General features: G+C 35.8%; 1 protein-coding gene across 7 annotated transcripts in view; it reads left to right on the top strand.

The window, feature by feature from the left end:
- POU2F1 (POU class 2 homeobox 1) overlaps nucleotides 1–21,694 on the top strand; it is a 183,342-nt gene that overhangs the window by 149,870 nt on the left and 11,778 nt on the right. For all 7 annotated transcript variants that reach the window (XM_081489271.1, XM_081489272.1, XM_081489273.1 and 4 more), the window contains 5 exons: nucleotides 4,908–5,081; nucleotides 11,064–11,205; nucleotides 12,964–13,109; nucleotides 13,578–13,757; nucleotides 15,078–15,183. In XM_081489271.1, coding sequence (XP_081345397.1) covers nucleotides 4,908–5,081; nucleotides 11,064–11,205; nucleotides 12,964–13,109; nucleotides 13,578–13,757; nucleotides 15,078–15,183 — 748 coding nt within the window. The remainder of the gene's footprint in view (nucleotides 1–4,907; nucleotides 5,082–11,063; nucleotides 11,206–12,963; nucleotides 13,110–13,577; nucleotides 13,758–15,077; nucleotides 15,184–21,694) is intronic.

Genomic DNA, 21,694 nt, shown 5'->3' with positions numbered 1-21,694 from the left:
CTCTTTCTCAGAAACTGCGAAGAAGCTCTTATCTCTGTGTTTTATTCCATCTCAACTTTCATATGTTGCTTTAGCTAATTTCTTCTAGAGTTTAACTATTGAAAAAGTACAAGTCTAGGCATCTAGAGGTTTAGTCTTTAGACCTAGTTCTGTTTCTTTCCTAGCTGTGACTTTGAGCATATCATTTCTCCTTTCTGTACCTCTGTTTCCTTATCTGTAAAGTAGGTGATTGAACAAGCTGATCCTCAATTCCCCTTCCATCGCTGATTCTCTTTGTTCATAACTATGGAAGTTATCACTTGATACTAACAAATTACTAGATTTGACAAAATTCAACAACAGTTTATGATTTAAAAAAAAAAAAAAAACTCTTCTAGGAATAGAAAGTAACTTTCTCAACCTGCTAAAAGGCCTGTTATAAAGACTGAACAGTTATCCACTGTTACCACTTTTATTTGGCATTGTACTGAAGAGCCTAGTAATGCAGTAAGATAAGAAAAATAAAGATATGTAGGTTAGAAAGGAAGGGTTTCCTTTGGCAGACAACATGATTGTCTATGTAGAAAATTCAGAAGAATCTACAAAAATGTTGCTGGAATTAATAAGTGAACTTAGCAAGTATGTAGGATACAAAGTCAATAGACAAAAATCTGTATATTAATAAAAATCATTTGGAAATTGAAATTAAGAAGAAAAATATTTGCAGTAATTAAGAATAAATTTAACAAAACATTTATAAGACCTATACATGGAAGACTACAAAATCTCGCTGAGTGAAATTGAAGAAGACCTAAGTAAATGGAGAGATGTAATGTGTTCATGAAGACTTCGATTGGTAAAATAAGATCTCTCCAAATTGATCTATAAATTCAACACAATCCCAATTAATATCTACAGGCTTTCTTTGAAGAAATATGTGTGGTGTTTCTAACATTTGTACAGAATTGAAGAGGTCATGGAATAGCCAAACAATTTTGAAAAGTGAAAGAGTTAAAGGATTACTTGTTGTCTAGAATTATTATAAAACTATGGTAGGAAAGACAGTGTGATAATGGCATGTGAATAGAAATAGAGCAGAAGTCCAATAGACTTGCATATCGAGAACCAACTGGCTATCCATAGGCAAAAAAAAGAAGAACCTTACTCCTTATTTCACAACGATGTTATTGTTGTTGCTCAGTCATCTTCAACTCTTTGGGAACCCAGGGATTGCAGCACGCCAGGCCTCCCTGCCCCTCACTATCTCCCGAAGTTTGCCCAAGTTCATGTCCATTGAATCAGTGATGGCATCCAACCATCTCATGCTCTGTCACCCTCTTCTCCTTCACAATGATATACAAAGATTAATTTGAAATGGGTTGCAGACCTAAACTTGTAGAAAAAAGCTTAAGGAAAAATCTTTGTGTCCCTGAATAATTTCTTCAGTGGGACACAAAAAGCACTAACCATAAAAGAAAAAAAATAATAAATTTAATTTCATAAAAATTAAAAGCTTCTGTTGAAGGAATGAAAAGAAAACCCACAGACTGGAAGAAAATATTCTTGAAACTTATATCTAATAAAAAACTTATATCCAGATTATATAAAGAACTCATACAATGCAATAAGACAACCTGTTTGTTTGTTTTTAAGGGGGTATGTGGAAAATATTTGAAGATATTTTACCAAAGAAGGCACGTTAAATACCTAATAAGTGTATAAAAAGATGCTCAAAATTATTAGTCATGCTGCTGCTGCTGCTGCTAAGTCGCTTCAGTCGTGTCCGACTCTGTGCGACCCCATAGACAGCAGCCCACCAGGCTCCACCGTCCCTGGGATTCTCCAGGCAAGAATACTGGAGTGGGTTGCCATTTCCTTCTCCAGTGCATGAAAGGGAAAAGTGAAAGTGAAGTCGCGCAGACGTATCGACTCTTAGCGACCCCATGGACTGTAGCCGACCAGGCTCCTCCGTCCGTGGGATTTTCCAGGCAAGAGTACTGGAGTGGGGTGCCATTGCCTTCTCCCTATTAGTCATGAGGAAAATGCAAATGAAATAATCACTGCATACCCAGTAGAATGGGCAAAATTAAAAAGACTATGATAATACCAAACGTTGATGAGAATATAAAGCAAATCCAGCTCTACCACTGGGATTGTGAATTGATACAGGCACTTTAGAAAAGAACTTGGCAGTTTCTTATCAAGTTAAATACACCTTATGACTCAGCAGTTGTACTCTTAGAAATGAGTACATTTACTCACACAAAGACCTGTATATCAATGTTCATAGAGCTTTTATGAACATCCTAAACATCCATCAACTGGTGAATAGATAACATAAATTTTGACATATTTATGTGATGGATTGCTACTCAGCCATAGAAACAAATGTGCTTCTGATACATTCAACATCATGTATGAATTTCGAAAGCATTACGCCAGGTGAAAGAAGACAAACATAAAAAAACTGTATACTGCATGATTCAATTTATATGGCATTTTACAACAGACTAGGGGTGAGAATTGACAACAAAGGGCCCAGGAAACTTTTGAGGGTGATGAAAATTTTCTGCATCTTAATCTCTTATAACACTTTGATGACTAAATATAGTTGTCAAAACCCATCCAACTGTACACTTTTAAATGGTGCATTTAATTGTGAATAAGCTGAATTATAAAAATGAGGTTGAAAAGAAAACCTATAGCGGCAGTTCCTTTCTGACCTATGAGCTTTGTAAACAGTGGCAGGGCTGAGAGCTGCATCCTGACTCCTGCTCACTGAATTTTACTCTACTATTTCTAGATCTGGCCCAGTCCAGCCTGAGGTTTCTGGAGTTGGGGTAACTTATCTGTAACCACTCCACCAAAAGGTACCCAAGCTATTTTCAGTCCTTTATTATTTGAGAATGGGGCTACTTCAAGCCTGGAAATAAAGCAACCGTCTGATAGTTGAGACACATCTCTAACCATCAACCAGTTTCAGTGGGAAATTATAACCACATAGGACTCTAACTTGGTTGGTAAAGTTTTGGGCTCCTCCAGATGGTCAGGTTAAAATTTTCTCAGTGTCAGCATGCCAGAGAGATTAATTTTGTTGTCTTCATTGAAGAGGGATGGTAGAGAGGAGCTTACCCCAAGTGTAGGCATGCATAATTCCTATTATGTAGTTTTCAGGGGCAGTCAGTTCAGTTGGAGAGAGCATAATGAGGTACAAATTAGGGGTATACGATGCATTAAAATTATAAGAAAAAAAGCACATAACCAGAGACTTCATCTGTAACCCTGTCCTGTAATCTCGCCTGGGCTTCTGTTCACAGGAAGGGTAAACTGAGCAGTTATAATGCAGTCAGGGCAGCACCTCTCACTAGTGAGTACTCAGAAGGGAGGATTCTACTCAAAGCTTGTGAGGCAAACAGTGTAGCCTTGTGTTTGTGTAATAAGGAAATTCATTGTTTTCTTTTTTAAAAAAGATAGATTATAAAACTTTAGATGGATTTAAATAATTAAACATTTTTAAAGACATAGAAGGAGGATATTAAAAGGAATTTTATCCAAGCTAGAAATAAGTCAAAGCTTTCTCAGATTTGAAGCAACAGCAGATATTAGGAAGAAAAAATAGTGCACCCAAATGATAATTCAAAACTTATGTACACTGAAAAATAAAATGAGAAAAGCAGAGTGGGAAAATTATTTGTATTAATACAACAGACAAAGGCTTAATCTATAACATTTGATGAGCTCTTTGAGAATAAGGATACCATTAATATATAAATGGGTTATGGATGTAAAGTTAATTCACATGAAAGGAAGTACAGGTAATAATTAACATTTGGGAAAATTTTGGCTTTAAGTAATAAGAAATATGAATTAAAGCATTAACAAAGTACAATTTATTCCTGAATTAGTAAAACATTTTTTCAAACTGCTAACACAAATCATGTGGAGAACTTCGTATACTGAGAACCAGCATAATGATGTGTACCAAAAGCCATGAAATTGTTTATGGTATACTCTTTATCCAGTTACAGAAAATCCTTTGTGAATTTATCTCAAAGAACTAATTAGAAAGGTGGAAAAAACAGTATGCACAGAGTTTCATTGTGATATTATCTTTGTTAGTAAAAACAAATGAAAAATCTCTAACGATAAAGAAATGATTAAATAAATTATTATGATAATATTACCTTTCAGCCCACCTTTGACAATTAGGATGACTGAAACACCATAGTAGAAAAAATTGAAACCTAATGTTAAGGGAGAAAAGCAGAGTATCAGATTTTGTTACTATAATTACAGTTAAGGTTAAGAATGCATCAGCAGATGTGAGGGAGGAAGAAAACTTCTAGAGGTTATGGAAAAATGTAACATAAAATAGAGCATAAAAATGAAGCCCTTTGGAAGAAAACTTGAACAAATAGTCAGAAATGAAGCTATTAAGTTATTTAAACTATAGGTGATTTGTTTTTCCCCCTTAAAATAGTTTTTGATAATCTTATTTTTTATAATATTCTATTACAAGTAGGAGATACAATAGTGATAAAACAGGGATGGTTCCAGCTGTTTTGAAACTTATAGTTTAAGTGGCATATTTGTGATACAGGTTCTTAAAAATAAAGACTGATATATTAAATGACATGAGATGTGTGTATTCAGACCATTTGAAAACTCAAGGATAATGGATTTCATTTTTGTATATTCAAGTCTTTTCCATAGACTTACGTGTTTAACCTTAACTGTAATTATAGTGTGTATAACATCACACTCTGCTTTTCTCACTGGATATTATGTTGTACCTTTCACAGTGTGTTACATGGTCTTCATAGTTCTTAAATATAGCTCTTCCTGTAAATTGTTTACTTGCAGCATTCCAGATACAAACTTAAATTTCTTAGTGTATGTTTGTTCTTATTCTGTTCCTTCTCTAACAGCCAGCAACCCCAACACGCACAATAGCAGCAACCCCAATTCAGACACTTCCACAGAGCCAGACAGCACCAAAGCGGATTGATACTCCCAGCTTGGAGGAGCCCAGTGACCTTGAGGAGCTTGAGCAGTTTGCCAAGACCTTCAAACAAAGACGAATCAAACTTGGATTCACTCAGGTAGGATGAACCTACCTTTAACATAGGCTTCGTTCCTTGGCCAGGTCCAAATATTTGCATTCCATGTCCAAAGAGACTTCTAAGGAGCAGTATATTTCTCAAGTTTGTTTTTAATTTTGGACTGTAACTTTTTCTTAGCCATTTCCTGTATTTATAAGTTTAGACTTTCATCATTTTTATTCATGTATAAATATAAATTTACTGTTATGTTAAAATTGTTAAGGTTTCTCTCAGAACACAGGCCTCTGAAATTAGAATTATACTAATAAATGGTGAGAATTTAAAAGATTAGGTTGGGGAATGAAATAACTATAATATACTGAGGGCTTTGTCATTTGAAAAATGTTTGGTTCTAGCCCTTCATGTTATATATAAGTAAGAATGAGAGGAATAAAGGTTACTTTATTCCTTTTATAGTAGCTGAAAGGGGAAATATTTGAAAGACTGGTTTAAAATAGTTTGGGGGGAAAAAGAAAGCAATAATGGAAACATATACACACAAACACACAGTAATACCAAACTGAGGCTGACTAACTAAATAGGAATCTGTTGAAGATGAAAACTCCAAATTAATCAAAATCCATATTAAATTTTAAAATGTCACCTAACAGACGGTTTTTAAAGTGAAATGAATTTAATGGTTTAAACAGGCCTGTAGGTATATAGCTTGTTCTAACCATTCCTGCTGACTTACTCTTTGATTCAGTTCAGTTCAGTTGCTTAGTCGTGTCTGACTCTTTGCGACCCCATGAATCGCAGCATGCCAGGCCTCCCTCTCCATCACCAACTCCCAGAGTCCACCCAAACTCATGTCCATCGAGTCGGTGATGCCATCCAGCCATCTCATCCTCTGTCCTCCCCTTCTCCTCCTGCTCCCAATCCTTCCCAGCATCAGGGTCTTTTCCAATGAGTCAACTCTTCCCATGAGGTGGCCAAAATAGTGGAGTTTCAGCTTCAACATCAGTCCTTCCAGTGAATACCCAGGACTGATTTTCTTTAGGATTGACTGGTTGAATCTCCTTGCAGTCCAAGGGACTCTCAAGAGTCTTCTCCAACACCACAGTTCAAAAGCATCAATTCTTCGGCACTTATTTTTCTTCATAGTCCAACTCTCACATTCATGCATGACTACTGGAAAAACCATAGCCTTGACTAGACGGAACTTTATTGGCAAAGTAATGTCTCTGCTTTTTATTATGCTGTCTAGGTTGGTCAAAACCTTCCTTCCAAGGAGTAAGCGTCTTTTAATTTCATGGCTGCAGTCACCATCTGCAGTGATTTTGGAGCCCCCCAAAATAAAGTCTGACACTGTTTCCACTGTTCCATCTATTTCCCATGAGGCAATGGGACCAGATGCCATGATCTTAGTTTTCTGAATGTTGACCTTTAAGCCAACTTTTTCACTCTCCTCTCTCACTTTCATCAAGAGTCTTTTCAGTTCCTCATCACTTTCTGCCATAAGAGTGGTGTCATCTGCATATCTGAGGTTATTGATATTTCTCCTGACAGTCTTGATTCCAGCTTGTGTTTCTTCCAGCCCAGCGTTTCTCATGATGTACTCTGCAAATAAGTTAAATAAGCAGGGTGACAATATACAGCCTTGACGTACTCCTTTTCCTAATTGGAACCAGTCTGTTGTTCCATGTCCAGTTCTACTGTTGCTTCTTGATCTCCATACAGGTTTCTCAAGAGGCAGGTCAGGTGGTCTGGTATTCCCATCTCTTTCGGAATTTTCCACAGTTTCTTGTGATCCACACAGTCAAAGGCTTTGGCATAGTCAATAAAGCAGAAATAGATGTTTTTCTGGAACTCTCTTGCTTTTTCGATGATCCAGCTGATGTTGGAAGTTTGGTCTCTGGTTCTTCTGGCTTTTCTAAAACCAGCTTGAACATCTGGAAGTTAACAGTTCACGTATTACTAAAGCCTGGCTTGGAGAATTTTGAGCATTACTTTACTAGCGTGTGAGATGAGTGCAATTGTGCGGTAGTTAGAGCATTCTTTGGCATTGCCTTTCTTTGGGATTGGAGTGAAAACTGACCTTTTCCAGTCCTGTGGCCACTGCTGAGTTTTCCAAATTTGCTGGCATATTGAGTGCAGTACTTGCACAGCATCATATTTTAGGATTTGAAATAGCTCAACTGGAATTCCATCACCTCCACTAGCTTTGTTGGTAGGGATGCTTTCTAAGGCCCACTTGATTTCACATTCCAGGATGTCTGGCTCTAGGTGAGTGATCACACCATCGTGATTATCTGGGTCATGAAGATCTTTTTTGTACAGTTCTTCTGTGTATTCTTGCCACCTCTTCTTAATATCTTCTGCTTCTGTTAGGTCCCTAGCATTTCTGTCCTTTATTGAGCCCTTCTTTGCATGAAATGTTCCCTTGGTATCTCTTAATTTTCTTGAAGAGATCTCTAGTCTTACCCATTCTGTTGTTTTCCTCTATTTCTTCGCATTGATCGCTGAGGAAGGCTTTCTTTTCTCTCCTTGCTATTCTTTGGAACTCTACACTCTAATGGGTATGTCTTTCCTTTTCTCCTTTGCTTTTTGCCTCTCTTCTTTTCCCAGCTATTTGTAAGGCCTCCTTAGACAGCCACTTTGCTTTTTTGCATTTCTTTTCCATGGGGATGGTCTTGATCCCTGTCTCCTGTACAATGTCACGAACCCCTGTCCATAGTTCATCAGGTACTCTGTCTATCAGATCTAGTCCCTTAAATCTGTTTCTCACTTCCACTGTATAGTCATAAGGGATTTGATTTGAGTCATACCTGAATGGTCTAGTGGTTTTCTCTACTTTCTTCAATTTAAGTCTGAAGCATGTCACAAATAAAGCAGAAAAAGAATTAAACTGAATGACATTTATGTAAAATGATGCAAGATCATTAAGTGAAATAGAATTACTGAAGTATAGATTGGATTGGATGTTTCAATAGAATCAGGAAATGCCTGATGTTTTTTTTCCCCAGAGAATATAATTACTGTTTGAAATTTAAGCCAGCACTAAAATATTATCCAAATTATTTTATGTTGAAAGTGGAGTAACATACCACCTACTCTGGTAGATAAAAAATCAAGGATGACATCCCTGTTTTGTTCCTTATATTTCTTTGGTAATTTATTTTTGCTCAAAGAAACATTATATATTGATAACATAAAATGTTTTTTAATAGATGTAATAATTTTAGAGAAAATGCATATTTGTGAAGAGTCTCAGTTATGAAGAAACAAATTGTAGTTTACAAAGATTTTAGTGCTTTTGAACTATCTAAACCATCTGGCTTTTAAAAAGAAAGCTAAGATAATATAAAACTAGATTGATAGAAATAAATTAATAAGCTTAAATAGGTATAAGGTTGGCATGTTTAGCAGTGCTTTAGCTCTTAAGCTATTAACATAGCATATTCTTCGTTTCCTAGGAGATTGTTGCCTGAGTGATATGGCAAGGCTGTTAAGGCTTTTAAAAACCTGTAACTTTTATACCGGATAGTGGTTTGCCAGGGTTGTTTCTCTTTTTCTGTTTCTCTCTCTCTCCCTTTCCTTTTTTTTTTTTTTTTTAATATTTACGTATTTGGCTGTATGGGGTCTTAATTGTGGCACACAAGATCTTCGTCACCTCATGCAGGATCTCTCACAGTGGCATGTGGCTCTCACTGGGATGCATGGGCTTCGTTACTCCGCAACATGTGGGATCTAGCTGCCCAGTCAGGGATCATACCCACATCCCCTGTATTGTAAGGCAGATTCTTAACCACTGCACTAGCAGGAAAGTCCCTCTCTCTTTTTTTGATAAAGGAGCTTCCCTGTGATCTGGTGTTCTGCTTATGGTTTTATCCTATTCTTTGGCACAACTCTTCCTTATTTTTCAAAATGACTTCGACTTAGCAGTGGCAACATTTCACAAACCTTGGCTGTGTTGATTAAGGCACACATTACTGATGCAGGATGGGAAGATCAACATGTTTTATGTCAGATACCTCAGTTGTAGTTTTTTTAAACATTCCCTTGTATCCAGTTTATACACATTCACTCAGAGGGTAAGTGAGACATTCAAGTTATTAGTTGAAACAAACAAATTCCTGTTCTCTGAGTAAATATACATGCCACTAGGTGTTTTAAACAGTATTTTCTAACTACATAATTTGTTATTAAAGGATTGCTGTAGATGTTATTACATAATTAGAAGGCATGCCATATTCTAACACCATCGATACATTTATTATTTCCTAATCTCAATCTTCATTCCTTTTTTTCTCTGCTTTTTTTAAAATAAAAATCAAAGTTCAGACTGTGTGTATGTTAACTGTTCAGACATTTACTCTGTGAGGCAGAACCCGGGGTGGTTGTGTGTTACAAAAGCACTAAACCAGCTTATATCAAATTAGGGAAAACTAGTATATTAACTGAGGCATCTGTTGCTTTTTAGTCAGTGAAATTATTTGAATGTGATGGTCTACTTCTGTTCTACTTCTGTGAGATAGTATATTCGGAGCTGTCAATAAAACCTTTTATGATTTTGTATCTGTGCTGTCCAGTAGGATAACCACTATCCACTTGTGCCTATTGAGTACTTGAAAGGTGGCTAGTGGTGCTAAGGAACTAAATTTTTAATTTATCTGCTTTGAATTAATTTAAATTACACGTGCAGCTGTGGCTATTCTGTGGGAAAGATTAGAATATAGATGAGTTGGAGTTCAGGTATTCTCAAAGTCTCATTTTATCTTTATCCAACATTTCTCCTCTGTTAAACTTTTTGTCACAATTTGCTCACCAATGGAGTTTAAAAAGGAATATTCTTTCTTTTCACTGACTAACCCCTTATGTAAGTGCTAATAGACAATGTTCTATCCAAAAGGTGGTTTGTAGGGGAGATAAATGAAAGGAGTGAGATATTCCTAATTCAAAACGAATGTTGCCAAGATAGTTGGGAGTTGGCTGTCTTAGTAGAATGAGCTATGTAGTGTTTTGGACCAGAAATGTTGCCTTTCTGTCTTGTCACTAAAGTATTTGAAATGAGAGTGTGAATTATTTCTACTGTATAACTGGTGGCTCAGACAGTAAAGGATCCACCTGTGATTCAGGAGACCCAAGTTCGATCCCTGAGTCAGAAAGATCCCGTGAGAAGGGAATGGCTACCCACTCCAGTATTCTTGCCTGAAGAATCCAAAGGACAGAGACTACAGTTCGTGGGATCACAAAGAGTCAGACACAGTTGAGCTACTAACACTGTGTATTACCTATATATATATATATACAATAAGAGAGGTTTCAGCTGGAGGAAAAGCACTCCATACACTTCAAAGGCTTATAGAGAAAGATATTTTTTAGTTTCCAGTGCCCATAAAGGTTTTGACTAAATGGGTCAAAACTCTCTACTGTGAATTTCTATAATGGTTACAGAAGTAGTCTTTTTAGAATACCTGGTTTTTGTAACAAACTGAAATCCAAACTAAGAGTGCAAAGGAGATTTTTTTTTTCCACAGCTTCCAGAAATACTTTACAGGAAAAAAATTAAAGAAGCATAATTTCTAAGATTTAAAGTGATTTATGTGAAGTTGTATTAGTTCAGAAATGTCTAAGGTTATCCAGACAGTTACATCTGTTAACCCTGTAGGTGATACAGGTTAACTGGTTTTTAAAGATTACTTAGATCACTTTGGTTGCTTCAGTTACTTGGTAGAATATCAGCACTACCTTTTGAGAGTTAGCAGAAACACTCGTTATTTCAATTATTAAGAAGAGATTCAATATGAAGAGAATATGGGGCAGTTTTGAATGTTGTCACCATTGAGGCCTAATTAACAAGAACCTTCACTAGAATACTGTGCTCAGCTTAGGGATGGATATTTTTGTGGAACCCAGTAAATGGAATGATTGTTGATTCTTTGTCTAGAACAGTTACTGGAGCAGCACCCTCGAGTGAAGACCATAAACATTACATGAATCTTCTCTCTGTCTCCTTTCCTATTCTGTATTATTGTGCAGGGCGATGTTGGGCTTGCTATGGGTAAACTGTATGGAAATGACTTCAGCCAAACTACCATCTCTCGTTTTGAAGCCTTGAACCTCAGCTTTAAGAACATGTGCAAATTAAAGCCACTTTTGGAGAAGTGGCTAAATGATGCAGGTGGGTGAATAGATAAAAAATGTATATTTCCTTGTTGTTCATTGAAATTTTACAGGCGGGGATTGTTGTATAAATGGGGATTATATTTCTTATTACATTATTTATACTACAGAATCTTGAAGCTCACTAATCTTGGGAGGATCAACATAAATTATGACTACATAAATTAGAAAGCTAATTCATGTAAATAGTCTAGTAATTACAAGGTACATAATCAGCAATAGTTTTTAGCTTTGGAACATTTCTTGTATTTGAGCCCAGAATCAGAGACAGTTGAAGGAAGTTGAAGACGATGAGAAGACCTATGTATTTAAATAAACTTGAAAAACAAGTTTATAGGTTCTTCCTCCATGGATTATTATAAATTTGTTCCTGATAGTATTTCTGCTTTGTTATTAAAAGTGACCACACGTTGGTATCTATATACAATGGACTATATCACTCAACCATAAAAAAGAATGAAATATTATCATTTACAACAACATGGATGGACCTAGACAATATTCTGTTTAGTAAATAAGTCAAACAAAGACAACTACTATATGATATCACTTATATGTGGAATCCAAAAAATAATACAAATGAATCTGTATTCATTTAGAAACATAATCACAGACATAGAAAAAAAACTTACAGTTACCAAAAATGGCAGAGGGAGGGAGGGACATATTAGGAGTATAAGTTTAATAAATACAAAAAATACAAATTACTACTATACATAAAATAGATAAGCAACAAAGACCTGCTGTATTGTACAGAGAATTATATTCAACATTTTGTAATACTCTGTAGTGAAATACAATCTGAAAAACTGTATTTATAACTGAATCACTTTGCTATATACCTGAAACCAACAAACTATAAATCAATTATACTTTGATTTTTAAAAAATGACCACCTTTTTGTACATTAAAAAAATTGAGCTATTAGTTTTAACTTAAATGCTTTGTGCTGTGGTTTCCCTTTGGAAATTTTGAATTTTGAGTCACAGAATCATAGACTGTGAGAGCTGTAAGGAATCATAGAGGTCCCTAAGAATGTGGTTCTCATTGTAGATGTGAACAAAATTCAGGTCTTTGGCAAAGACAAAACTGTAACTCCCAGCTTTGAACAGTCTGATTTCATTGTTCTACATATAGCCTCAGCATCTGTAATCTTAGTGAGTTCCACAGGTGAGAACGGCTGGTCTGTTCCCTTCATAGAACATAGAGTAGAAAGAAACTGAGAGATGTCTCTGACATGCTTAGGGTCATTAAACTATTAAATGACCAAATCTTGTTTAAACTTTAAGTAGTTTCAAAGTGTTTCATTGTTTGGTTTGAGGGGAAGGAGAGGAATACCAGTGAAATAAAATGAGAGGTCATTTGCAAGATAAACAGTCAATAATTTCCAAGTTTTCTTCCTTTCATCCTTAGAGTTAATAAATAAAAAAGCAAGCAAAACCAAAACAGAAGAGCAGAACTCTCTCATAAAAGCAGAAGAGGTAGAGCTTAGAGTAGAGAGAGGAGTAGTAGACTGCTTTGTCAGAAACAAATCAAAGAATAGCAGTGACAATATAATGAACCATCCTGAGACAGAGAATGCCAATAAGAGCAGTGGAAAGATCCATGGTAGTGAACATATTATAATATAAGTTGTGATAATCTTTCATACTTGCTTTTAGCCTAAAATATTTTGGTTGGTTGTTGTTAATATGTATATTATGTGCATGAATCATGCTCAGCTAATTTGATTTACATGTTTTCTTCTTTCTTACAGAGAACCTCTCATCTGATTCAGCTCTCTCCAGCCCAAGTGCCCTGAACTCTCCAGGGATGGGAATCGAGGGCTTGAACCGTAGGAGGAAGAAGCGCACCAGCATAGAGACCAACATTCGTGTGGCCTTAGAGAAGAGTTTCTTGGAGGTTAGTGAGGCTTTTACTTTTCATGTACATGGGACTGTCTGTGTAATACTAATGTTATGTACAGGGGAAACACAAGTAGTTTGGTTTGGCTAAATTCTAGTGTTTGGAACCAGAACTCTTGCCTTCCTCACATTGTCCAAATGAGATTATGTGTATGAAGCACTGGGAAAATTCTTAAATTCCCACTAATAAATAAGGCATTAGTTTCATTCATGATTAATTGCCCTTAAAAACATATATATAAATATTCAAGAGTAACATCCTAAGTTAATATGACTACATTTAATAAATGAATGTTTATTAGAATATAGAAGTTTTTTGTTAGAAGTGGAGTAATATGGCCCTGTATAGCCCAACTTCATTCTCTTGTTGTTTGTCCTCCCCATTTGCTTATTCATTTAATAACATGGTTATGCCTGTAGTTCAGAAAGTTTTTCCAAAAGATGATTTTATTATTTTCCCCTTCAGAATCAAAAGCCTACCTCGGAAGAAATCACAATGATTGCTGATCAACTTAACATGGAAAAGGAGGTAATACGTGTTTGGTTTTGTAACCGCCGCCAGAAGGAAAAAAGAATCAACCCACCAAGCAGTGGTGGGACAAGCAGCTCACCTATCAAAGCAATTTTCCCCAGCCCAACCTCACTGGTAAGGATGGAATACAAGGGTGCATGCTCAAGGGTTAATTTCTACAATTTTATGAATGAGCTATCAAATAAATTTATATCATTATAGGAATCTATTATATATATTCATGTTGAATATAGCTATATAAATTTATATTTTAAATGTTACCAAAGTAATGAAATCTCTTGTTGTTAACCCAAGAACTTAACTGATCTTTCCTTTTTAAACAGTTTTAATCCTTTCCTATTTCATTGCAGTTCCATTATTCTCTTCTCTGCTATAGTTTATTAGGTTACTCTATAACTGGGAGTCAATTTGCAGCTAATTTCAGTTATCTAAAAAAATCTTTAGTTGCTCTTTATTCATTTTGGGTTCTAAGGCTCAATTTATTAAACTTTTACTTACATGATTAAGTGACAATAAATTCCCAGATAACCTTTAGCTCTGAGTTTGTATTGATGTGGGCCTTTTATTTATAACCTTATTGAGTAACCTCTGCTGTTAACATTAAAATAGTATTCCTAGACTGAAGGGACATATAGTTGTCATGTGACTCAACTTGATCTTTAGGACAATTGTGAATGTGATGCCATGTTTCCAACCAGGATTCCAAAGATGGGAATATTGTTGAGTTTGCATTTCTGATACTTTTTAAATTTATTTCTAATTTAATATTACTCCATGCCGGGAGACTTTTCTAACTAAAGTCATCATTAATAGCACTTCCTAGTTTGTTAAGTGAAAGCTTTGATTGTTAACTGGTAAGACTTTAATCATAAAGTTCATGAGATAGTAGTTATGAAAATGATAGTATTAGATAGTTTCGTTTTATGTACATGATTGTTTTGTGTTTTGGATAAATTTGTTTTATATTCTTTCCATAATGAGATTTCATTAAAAACAAAACCAAGACAGTCTTGCCCCCACATAGCTGAAAATAGAAGTAATATACAAGAACTCCAAATTCTGTGATCGCCTTGAATAGTTTTCTTGTTTAGATCACTTATAATGGTGTAGTATTTTTTAATGATTTAGAGTGTATCTTATTCAACATAATTGAAGTATTTTTAAATTAATTTCTCATTAAAACTTGGGCAAAGCCATTTGTGATATTAGTGAAAAACCATCTACTAAAAGCAGCCTTTCAACATAAGCCAATTTTCTCAATTCCAAGGTCAGAGAGTAATTAATAAAATCATTTCCTTTTGGACACTTTAATTTTATTCTGTTGTATCTAGAATTTTAAAAATGTTTATAGGAAAAATAAATCTACAGTATGAACTTAAATTTTTAAATTTTGGTTTTTAAATGCTTTTGCATGTTTTCACTTCCGACCTCCAGGTGGCAACCACACCAAGCCTTGTGACAAGCAGTGCAGCAACTACCCTCACGGTCAATCCAGTCCTTCCTTTAACCAGCGCTGCGGTAACTAATCTCTCTGTTACAGGTAAGCAGCAACCAAGCTGTGCAGCTGTTAGGCAAATAGTAGGCCCATGATAAGTTTCTGTGAGAATCTGCCATTAAATTGTAAACTAAGGTTTTAACTAAAAATATATATTGCTTTTTTAAAACAAAAGTTGTATGTGAAAACCTGAACTCTTAAAAAAGTATCAGGCATAATACATTTTTCCAGAAAGAATGCTTTCACATATTTTTTTTTTCTTTCCCATATTACTTTGTCTTTTACATTGCTCCTCAGCGTTACCGTTTTGGTGGTTTTTTTTTTTGGCTGTGCCATGCAGCAGGATCTTAGCTCCCCATCTAGGGATTGAACCTGCAGTGGAAATGCCAAATCTTAACCACTGGGCCACCAGGGAAGGCCCAGAGTTACTTTTTTTCCAATTAACTTCTCCTCCCCTTAAAAATGTGTAATAGCTTCAGCCTTTTGCATTCAGGAAAACATCCAAATTCACCATGAATTCGTAAACTACTTACAGTCTGGACCCTATCTTCCACTCGTTTTTTTCTCCATCCTATCCTCAAAACACAGGAAGGATCCTCCGTACCTTTGTAAACATCCCCCCAGGGTAAAATGTCCATCCCAGCCTTCACTTCTTTCTGTTAGTGATGAAACTACTCCAGCTTAGATATCAGTTCTTCTTGGATATATACTGTTTAGCTTCTCCAGGAAATTATTTCCACCTGCCTATTTTATAAACAGTTTTTATACTTCTTTCTTTTCCAGTAGACTTTGTACATCTCAAAAGATCTGACTATCATTTTTGAAATGTCAATGCCTAACTTAGTGTTTGACACATTATGGTAAAAATGAATAAATATTTTCTGTTTAAATGGCACATTTTCCAGATGCATCTAAAATAAATTAGTGTTGTCATCAGAAGTTTTTTAGTGATACATATTACAGAAGACATTCTCTAATTATTCACCAGGTTGATTATATGCTAGTAAGTCATTGGATAGATTTATGATCTTTCATAATCAAGCTTAAATTTAACCTGGAGTTGGGAAATTTGATTTTTTTTCCACTCATATTTTAAGTGACATAACCATGATGTAAAAATTGGATTAAATGGTTTTATGTAGTTATTAAATTTCTAAGTTAGAAAATTTCATAATATTGTTTATTCAGAGCACTACCTTTGATAACTTTTGGGCCTTTGACCTCTTTGAAAATTTGGTGAAAGCTATAAAATTTTCCTCTCACAAAATAGACATACTCACAGTTTTTAGTAAAATACAAGGAGGTTTATAAGTGACAAACCTCATCAGCTCCCACCTTACCAAGGCTTGCCATTTCTGGATGTCTTAGAGGTAAATTAAAAACTCCTGTTCCAGAGTGTATAGTATTCAGCACCTTAGCTTAATATGCAAAATGTTGGTGATTGGTTGCTATTGTGTTGGGCACCAGGAACATGAAATTCCTGCCTCTGCAGCATTTACTGTCTACCCTAACTGCGTTAACTGGTAAATTTTGTACTTTACCTTCCAAACAAATTATAAGTCATATTACATTAGGTTTAAATATACCTCTCTATTACAAAAAAAAAAAAATCATAATAGTTCAGACATTAAGAACAAGTAGCTTTGCAGATTTCATAAAATGGCACATTAAATGGCATTTCTTAAATGGCACAAATCTGAAGCAAAGGGTAATTTTAGGGAGATACACATACTCAAAACTAGCTGGAAATTAAAAAAAAAATTCTGGTATCTTAACTGACTAATCAAATTCTCTTAAACTCAATTACTTGGCCCATTTATGTACATTTAATTATGACAGTTTTCTGAAATGGTAGTAACTTTTGGAATGAAATTTTTCTTTAATCATTAAAAATTTTAACATGGGAAATTCAAATAGGAAAGACAAAATCACCATGAGTACTGTTTTTATGTGTTTTTTTATGTGTACATAGATGTACAATTCTAATAGTATTGACAGTGTATCCTGCTTTTTTTTTAACTTAATATCTTTTAACGTCTTCCTCTGTTACTATAGTCTTTACTTTTCTAGTTTTGATTTGCCTTAATATCAAATGATTGTACTGTAATTTCATAAACATTTCTATATGCTGACATCATGGTTAAGTTCTACAGAGGGTAACCAACTTTTTCAGTTTGAGCAAATATTAAATCCCAGGAAACTCCTAAATCTCTAAGCCACATAACCAGTCTTGCTTGTTCACTATTGTATCTCTCATGTCCAGCACACCACCTAGAGTGTAAGATGCCCAGTAATTATTGAATGAATGACGTTTTCACTATTATGAATACTATAATGAACACCTTTGTGCATACAGCTTTTTCTTTAAGTTTTTTTAAACATCATTTCAGACGTATAGAAAAGTTATAAGAATAAAGAAATCCCAAATCTCTTCCTTACATTTTCCAAATATTAAAATCTTACTGTATTTACTTCCTCTCTTCCTTTTCCCCTTTCTGTGTGTTTCTGTTCCTGTGTTTGTGTATGTGGTTTTTTTCTGAACTGTTCTTAAGAGCAAATTATAGGTTATAGGCCCTTTATCCCTACTACTTTACTATGTATTTTTTAATAAGCAAGAAATTCTATATATAACCAGAGTAGTTACAAAACATCAGGTTATTAACATTGACTCAATTACTGTTATCTAGTAAATAACTCACATTCAGATTTTGCCAATTGTATCAGTAATGTCTGTTACAGCAAAAGAAAATCTAAGATCAGGTATCGCACTCAGTTGCTGTGTCTCTTTAGTTTCATTTAATTTGGGACAGTTTGAATCTTTGTGTTTTGTGGCATTGATATTTTTGAAGAGTATAGCTAGTTATTTTGTAGAATGTCCCTTAATTTGGGTTTACCTGATGTTTTATCATGATTCAGATTATGTACTTTGGGCAGGAATCCCATAGAAATGATGTTGAGTCCCTCTTTGTGCATTATGTGGAGACATGTGCTGTTGATTAGTCCTATTGTTATTAACTTTGATAATTTCATTAAGGTGGTATCTGCCAGATTTTTTCATTGTATGCTGCTGCTGCTAAGTCGCTTCAGTCGTGTCCGACTCTGTGCGACCCCATAGACGGCAGCCCACCAGGCTGCGCCGTCCCTGGGATTCTCCAGGCAAGAACACTGGAGTGGATTGCCATTTCCTTCTCCAATGCATGAAAGTGAAAAGTGAAAGGGAAGTCGCTCAGTCGTGTCCGACTCTTCGCGACCCCATGGACTGCAGCCTACCAGGCTCCTCCGTCCATGGGATTTTCCAGGCAAGAGTACTGGAGTGGGTTGCCATTGCCTTCTCCGTTTCATTGTATAGTTATTGTATATTGTTAATGTAATAACATTCTATAGTTATTTTACTCTTTACAGTTAGTATCTTATGAGGAGTTTGAGACTGCAAATATCCTGTTCCTCAAATGTTTATACACTAGTGTCCATTGATGATTTTTGCCTGAATCTATGTTCTTCTGACTCTCATATAGTTTCATCATTTCTTTTACATTTATTAGTTGGCTTTCAACTCTAAGGATGAGCTTTTCCTTTTCCCCTATTTATCTATCTGTATCAATGTGGACTCAGAAATTCTTTCTGTATTCAATAGGTTACAATACTATTATCACTTTTTATTTTAATATTCAGATTTTCCCAATTTAGCCAAAGGGAGCTACTTCAGAAGGGCTTCTGTGCCCTTTTGACGTGTCCCTAGCATTCTTTGAGTACTTCCTGATTTTTTTGGCACACATAATGTTCAGCCTCATCTTAAAGTTTCTCTGCCTCTGGCCTAGAATCAGCCTCCTTAAAATCCCCAAGTTCATACTGATATCTCCAGTTCCAATCCAATACCCTCTAGTTCATTCTTTTCTATCCTAGTCTCTTTCCGTATTTTAAGTCCCTTCTCAGTGACAAGTAACTTGGGTCACATTATCAACAGTTACAAGTTACTTAATTGCACAATCCTATAGTGAAAAGAAAGGGATTTCAAAATTGCTAACCCATGCCTCTGAAAAAGACCAACTAATTCAGTTTAGAGTTCTTGTCTTAAGCCTAAAGACATGATGTCCAAATACTATGTTCAGAAGTTATCTGGGTTAGTTCTTCTTATATACCCTTCAGTGTATTTGCGTTATTCATTTGAAATTCCATTTAGTTTATTTTTTGTTCATATTAAATATTAGTATTTTTCCTTAAATATTAGTGTTTTTCCTTCCATCCTTGTGATTTTTTTAAAGAATATAAGATATTAACTGTTTTATAAGTCAAGACTATACAAAAAGTTCTCCTTGGAAAAATGTCATTCCTTTCTGTCATAGTTCTCTGTATGTTTTCTACCTCATTCCCACTTGTGCCATTCCTGCATACTTAGGTGACCTTTCTTTGCTTAACAGATATTCTGAAAATCACTCCACGTTAGTTCATGGAAATCTTCATTATTTTGTTTCATTGTTGTAGAGGACTCCATTATGTGGATATACTACATTTTATTTTAACTCCTTTCCTGTTGTATGGACATTGAATTTGTTTCCAATATTTTTTAATTATTGACCATGCTGCAGGAGTAACCTTGTGGATAAGTATTTTTGTACTGTTGGAAGTGTGTCTTGAGGGTAAATTTCAAAAAGTAGAATTGCTGACTCAAAAGGTATCTATGTAGTTTTCTTGGATACTATCAAATTGCCTTCCAAAAGGAGTGTACTTATTTTCATTCCCACTAATAATACATGAGAGGACCAGCTTCCCCATAGCCTATGCACTTTTTAATTTTTGCCAATCTGATAGGTGAGAAATTATATCTCAATGTACTTTAATTTTTTTTATTTTTGGCTGTGCTGGGTCTTCGTTGCCGCACATGGGCTTCCTCTAGTTGTGTTATGCAAACTTCTCACTGCAGCAGGGCACAGGCTCTAGAACACACAGGCTTCAGTAGTTGCAGCTTTAGGGCTCAGCAGTTGCAGTTCAGGAGTGTTGTATTGCACAGGCTCAGCAGTTTTGCCCCTGTGGCCTATGGAATCTTCTCGGACTAGGGATAGAGCCCACACCCACCACATTAACAGGTGGATTCTTAACCACTGACCACCAGGGGAGATGTCTCAGTGTATTTTAAACTTCAGTTTTCTAATCATGTAAAGTTGAGCATCATTTCATATACTTCAGAGTCATTTTTCATCTTTTATAACAGTGAAATAGGTTTTGTTTCACATCAATTGATCGGTATTGCACAGGCTAGAAATTCCAGCTGAGGGAATTAGTAAGAGCAGACATTGTTGTCTTCTTTCCAACCATATTAGTTTTATGTTGATGCATAAGAATTAGTAAAACTTAGTGGCCTCAATCACTACTCATTTACTATCCCACGTATAGGTTGGAAGTTTAGACATAGATTAGAGCTAAGTCCTCTGCTCAGGGATTTACCAGGCTGAAGTTAAGATGTTGGCTGGAGCTGTGACCCCATATGATGACCAAGATCTTCCAAGTTCATTGGTTTTCAGAATTCTGTCCTTATGGTTATAGGGCTGGAGTTCTGCCCCCTCCTTTTTTTTTGCTGGCTGTCGGCTAGATCACTCAAATCCCACAGGCTAACCCCAAGTCCTAGCTCCATGACCTTAAATATGGCAGCTTCTTCAAAAGCAACATGAAAATCTCTATCCAGTCAGCTGCTACAGAGAATCTTATAAATATAAGGTAATCAGTCCTCTCATCTTTGTCATATGATATAACCCAGTTAAAAGAGTGGTTTTTGCCTCTCCTATCATATTCACAGATCTACCTGTACTTAAGAGATGGGGATTATACATCAGGATTTTGATGTCTTCTTTTAAAGAGTTTTTGAGTTGATTTTGGCAGGCAGATAGATTACTACAGATTAGCTTGACCCTTTCAAGACTTATTTTTTAAGCTTTACTAGATTGGCCCTAAAGTAGCCTTCACTAGCTTCAGGTGTGACCCTTCTGGGTTCTCTAATCAATGCTCAACTCAATAGTGTCTCCTCTCTGTGTAGTTAGACAAGGAGTATCTCCCTTGTCCTGCATGAATTCCAAGGATCATTCAGTTTACAGCCTCCCTGCTTGGACTCATGGCGTTTCCCTGCACATGTGTAATTTAGTATTCAACTAAAGATTCTAGGAAACCCCGTTGTACATTTATAGAGAGATTTCTCTATTTAGTTTCTTCCTTTCCACTACTCTCTGCTGCAAACCCCAGCCATTTTGTCATTCAGCGATAGTTTTTGTCTCCTTGAATCAGTGAAATTGCTGTGCTCTACTTAGTTTCCTCCCCTGGTACAGAGGTTTGAAGAGCACTTCCAGGGACTTCCCTGGTGGCACAGTGGTTAAGAATCCACCTGCCAATGCAGAGCAACTAAACCCATGTGCAGCAACTACTGAGCCTGCACTCTGCGACTCCTACTAAAGCCCTTGTGCCTAGAGCCTGTGCTCCCCAACAAGAGAAACCACCACAATGAGAAGCCCACACACCACAACGAAGAGTAGCCCCCACTCACCACAACTGGCGAAAACCTGTGCAGAGC

Source organism: Giraffa tippelskirchi, chromosome 5 (genome assembly GCF_054371585.1).
Source record: "Giraffa tippelskirchi isolate mGirTip1 chromosome 5, T2T-mGirTip1v1.2.pri, whole genome shotgun sequence".
Classification (NCBI taxonomy): domain Eukaryota; kingdom Metazoa; phylum Chordata; class Mammalia; order Artiodactyla; family Giraffidae; genus Giraffa; species Giraffa tippelskirchi.
This window is presented reverse-complemented; position numbering and strand designations above follow the sequence as displayed.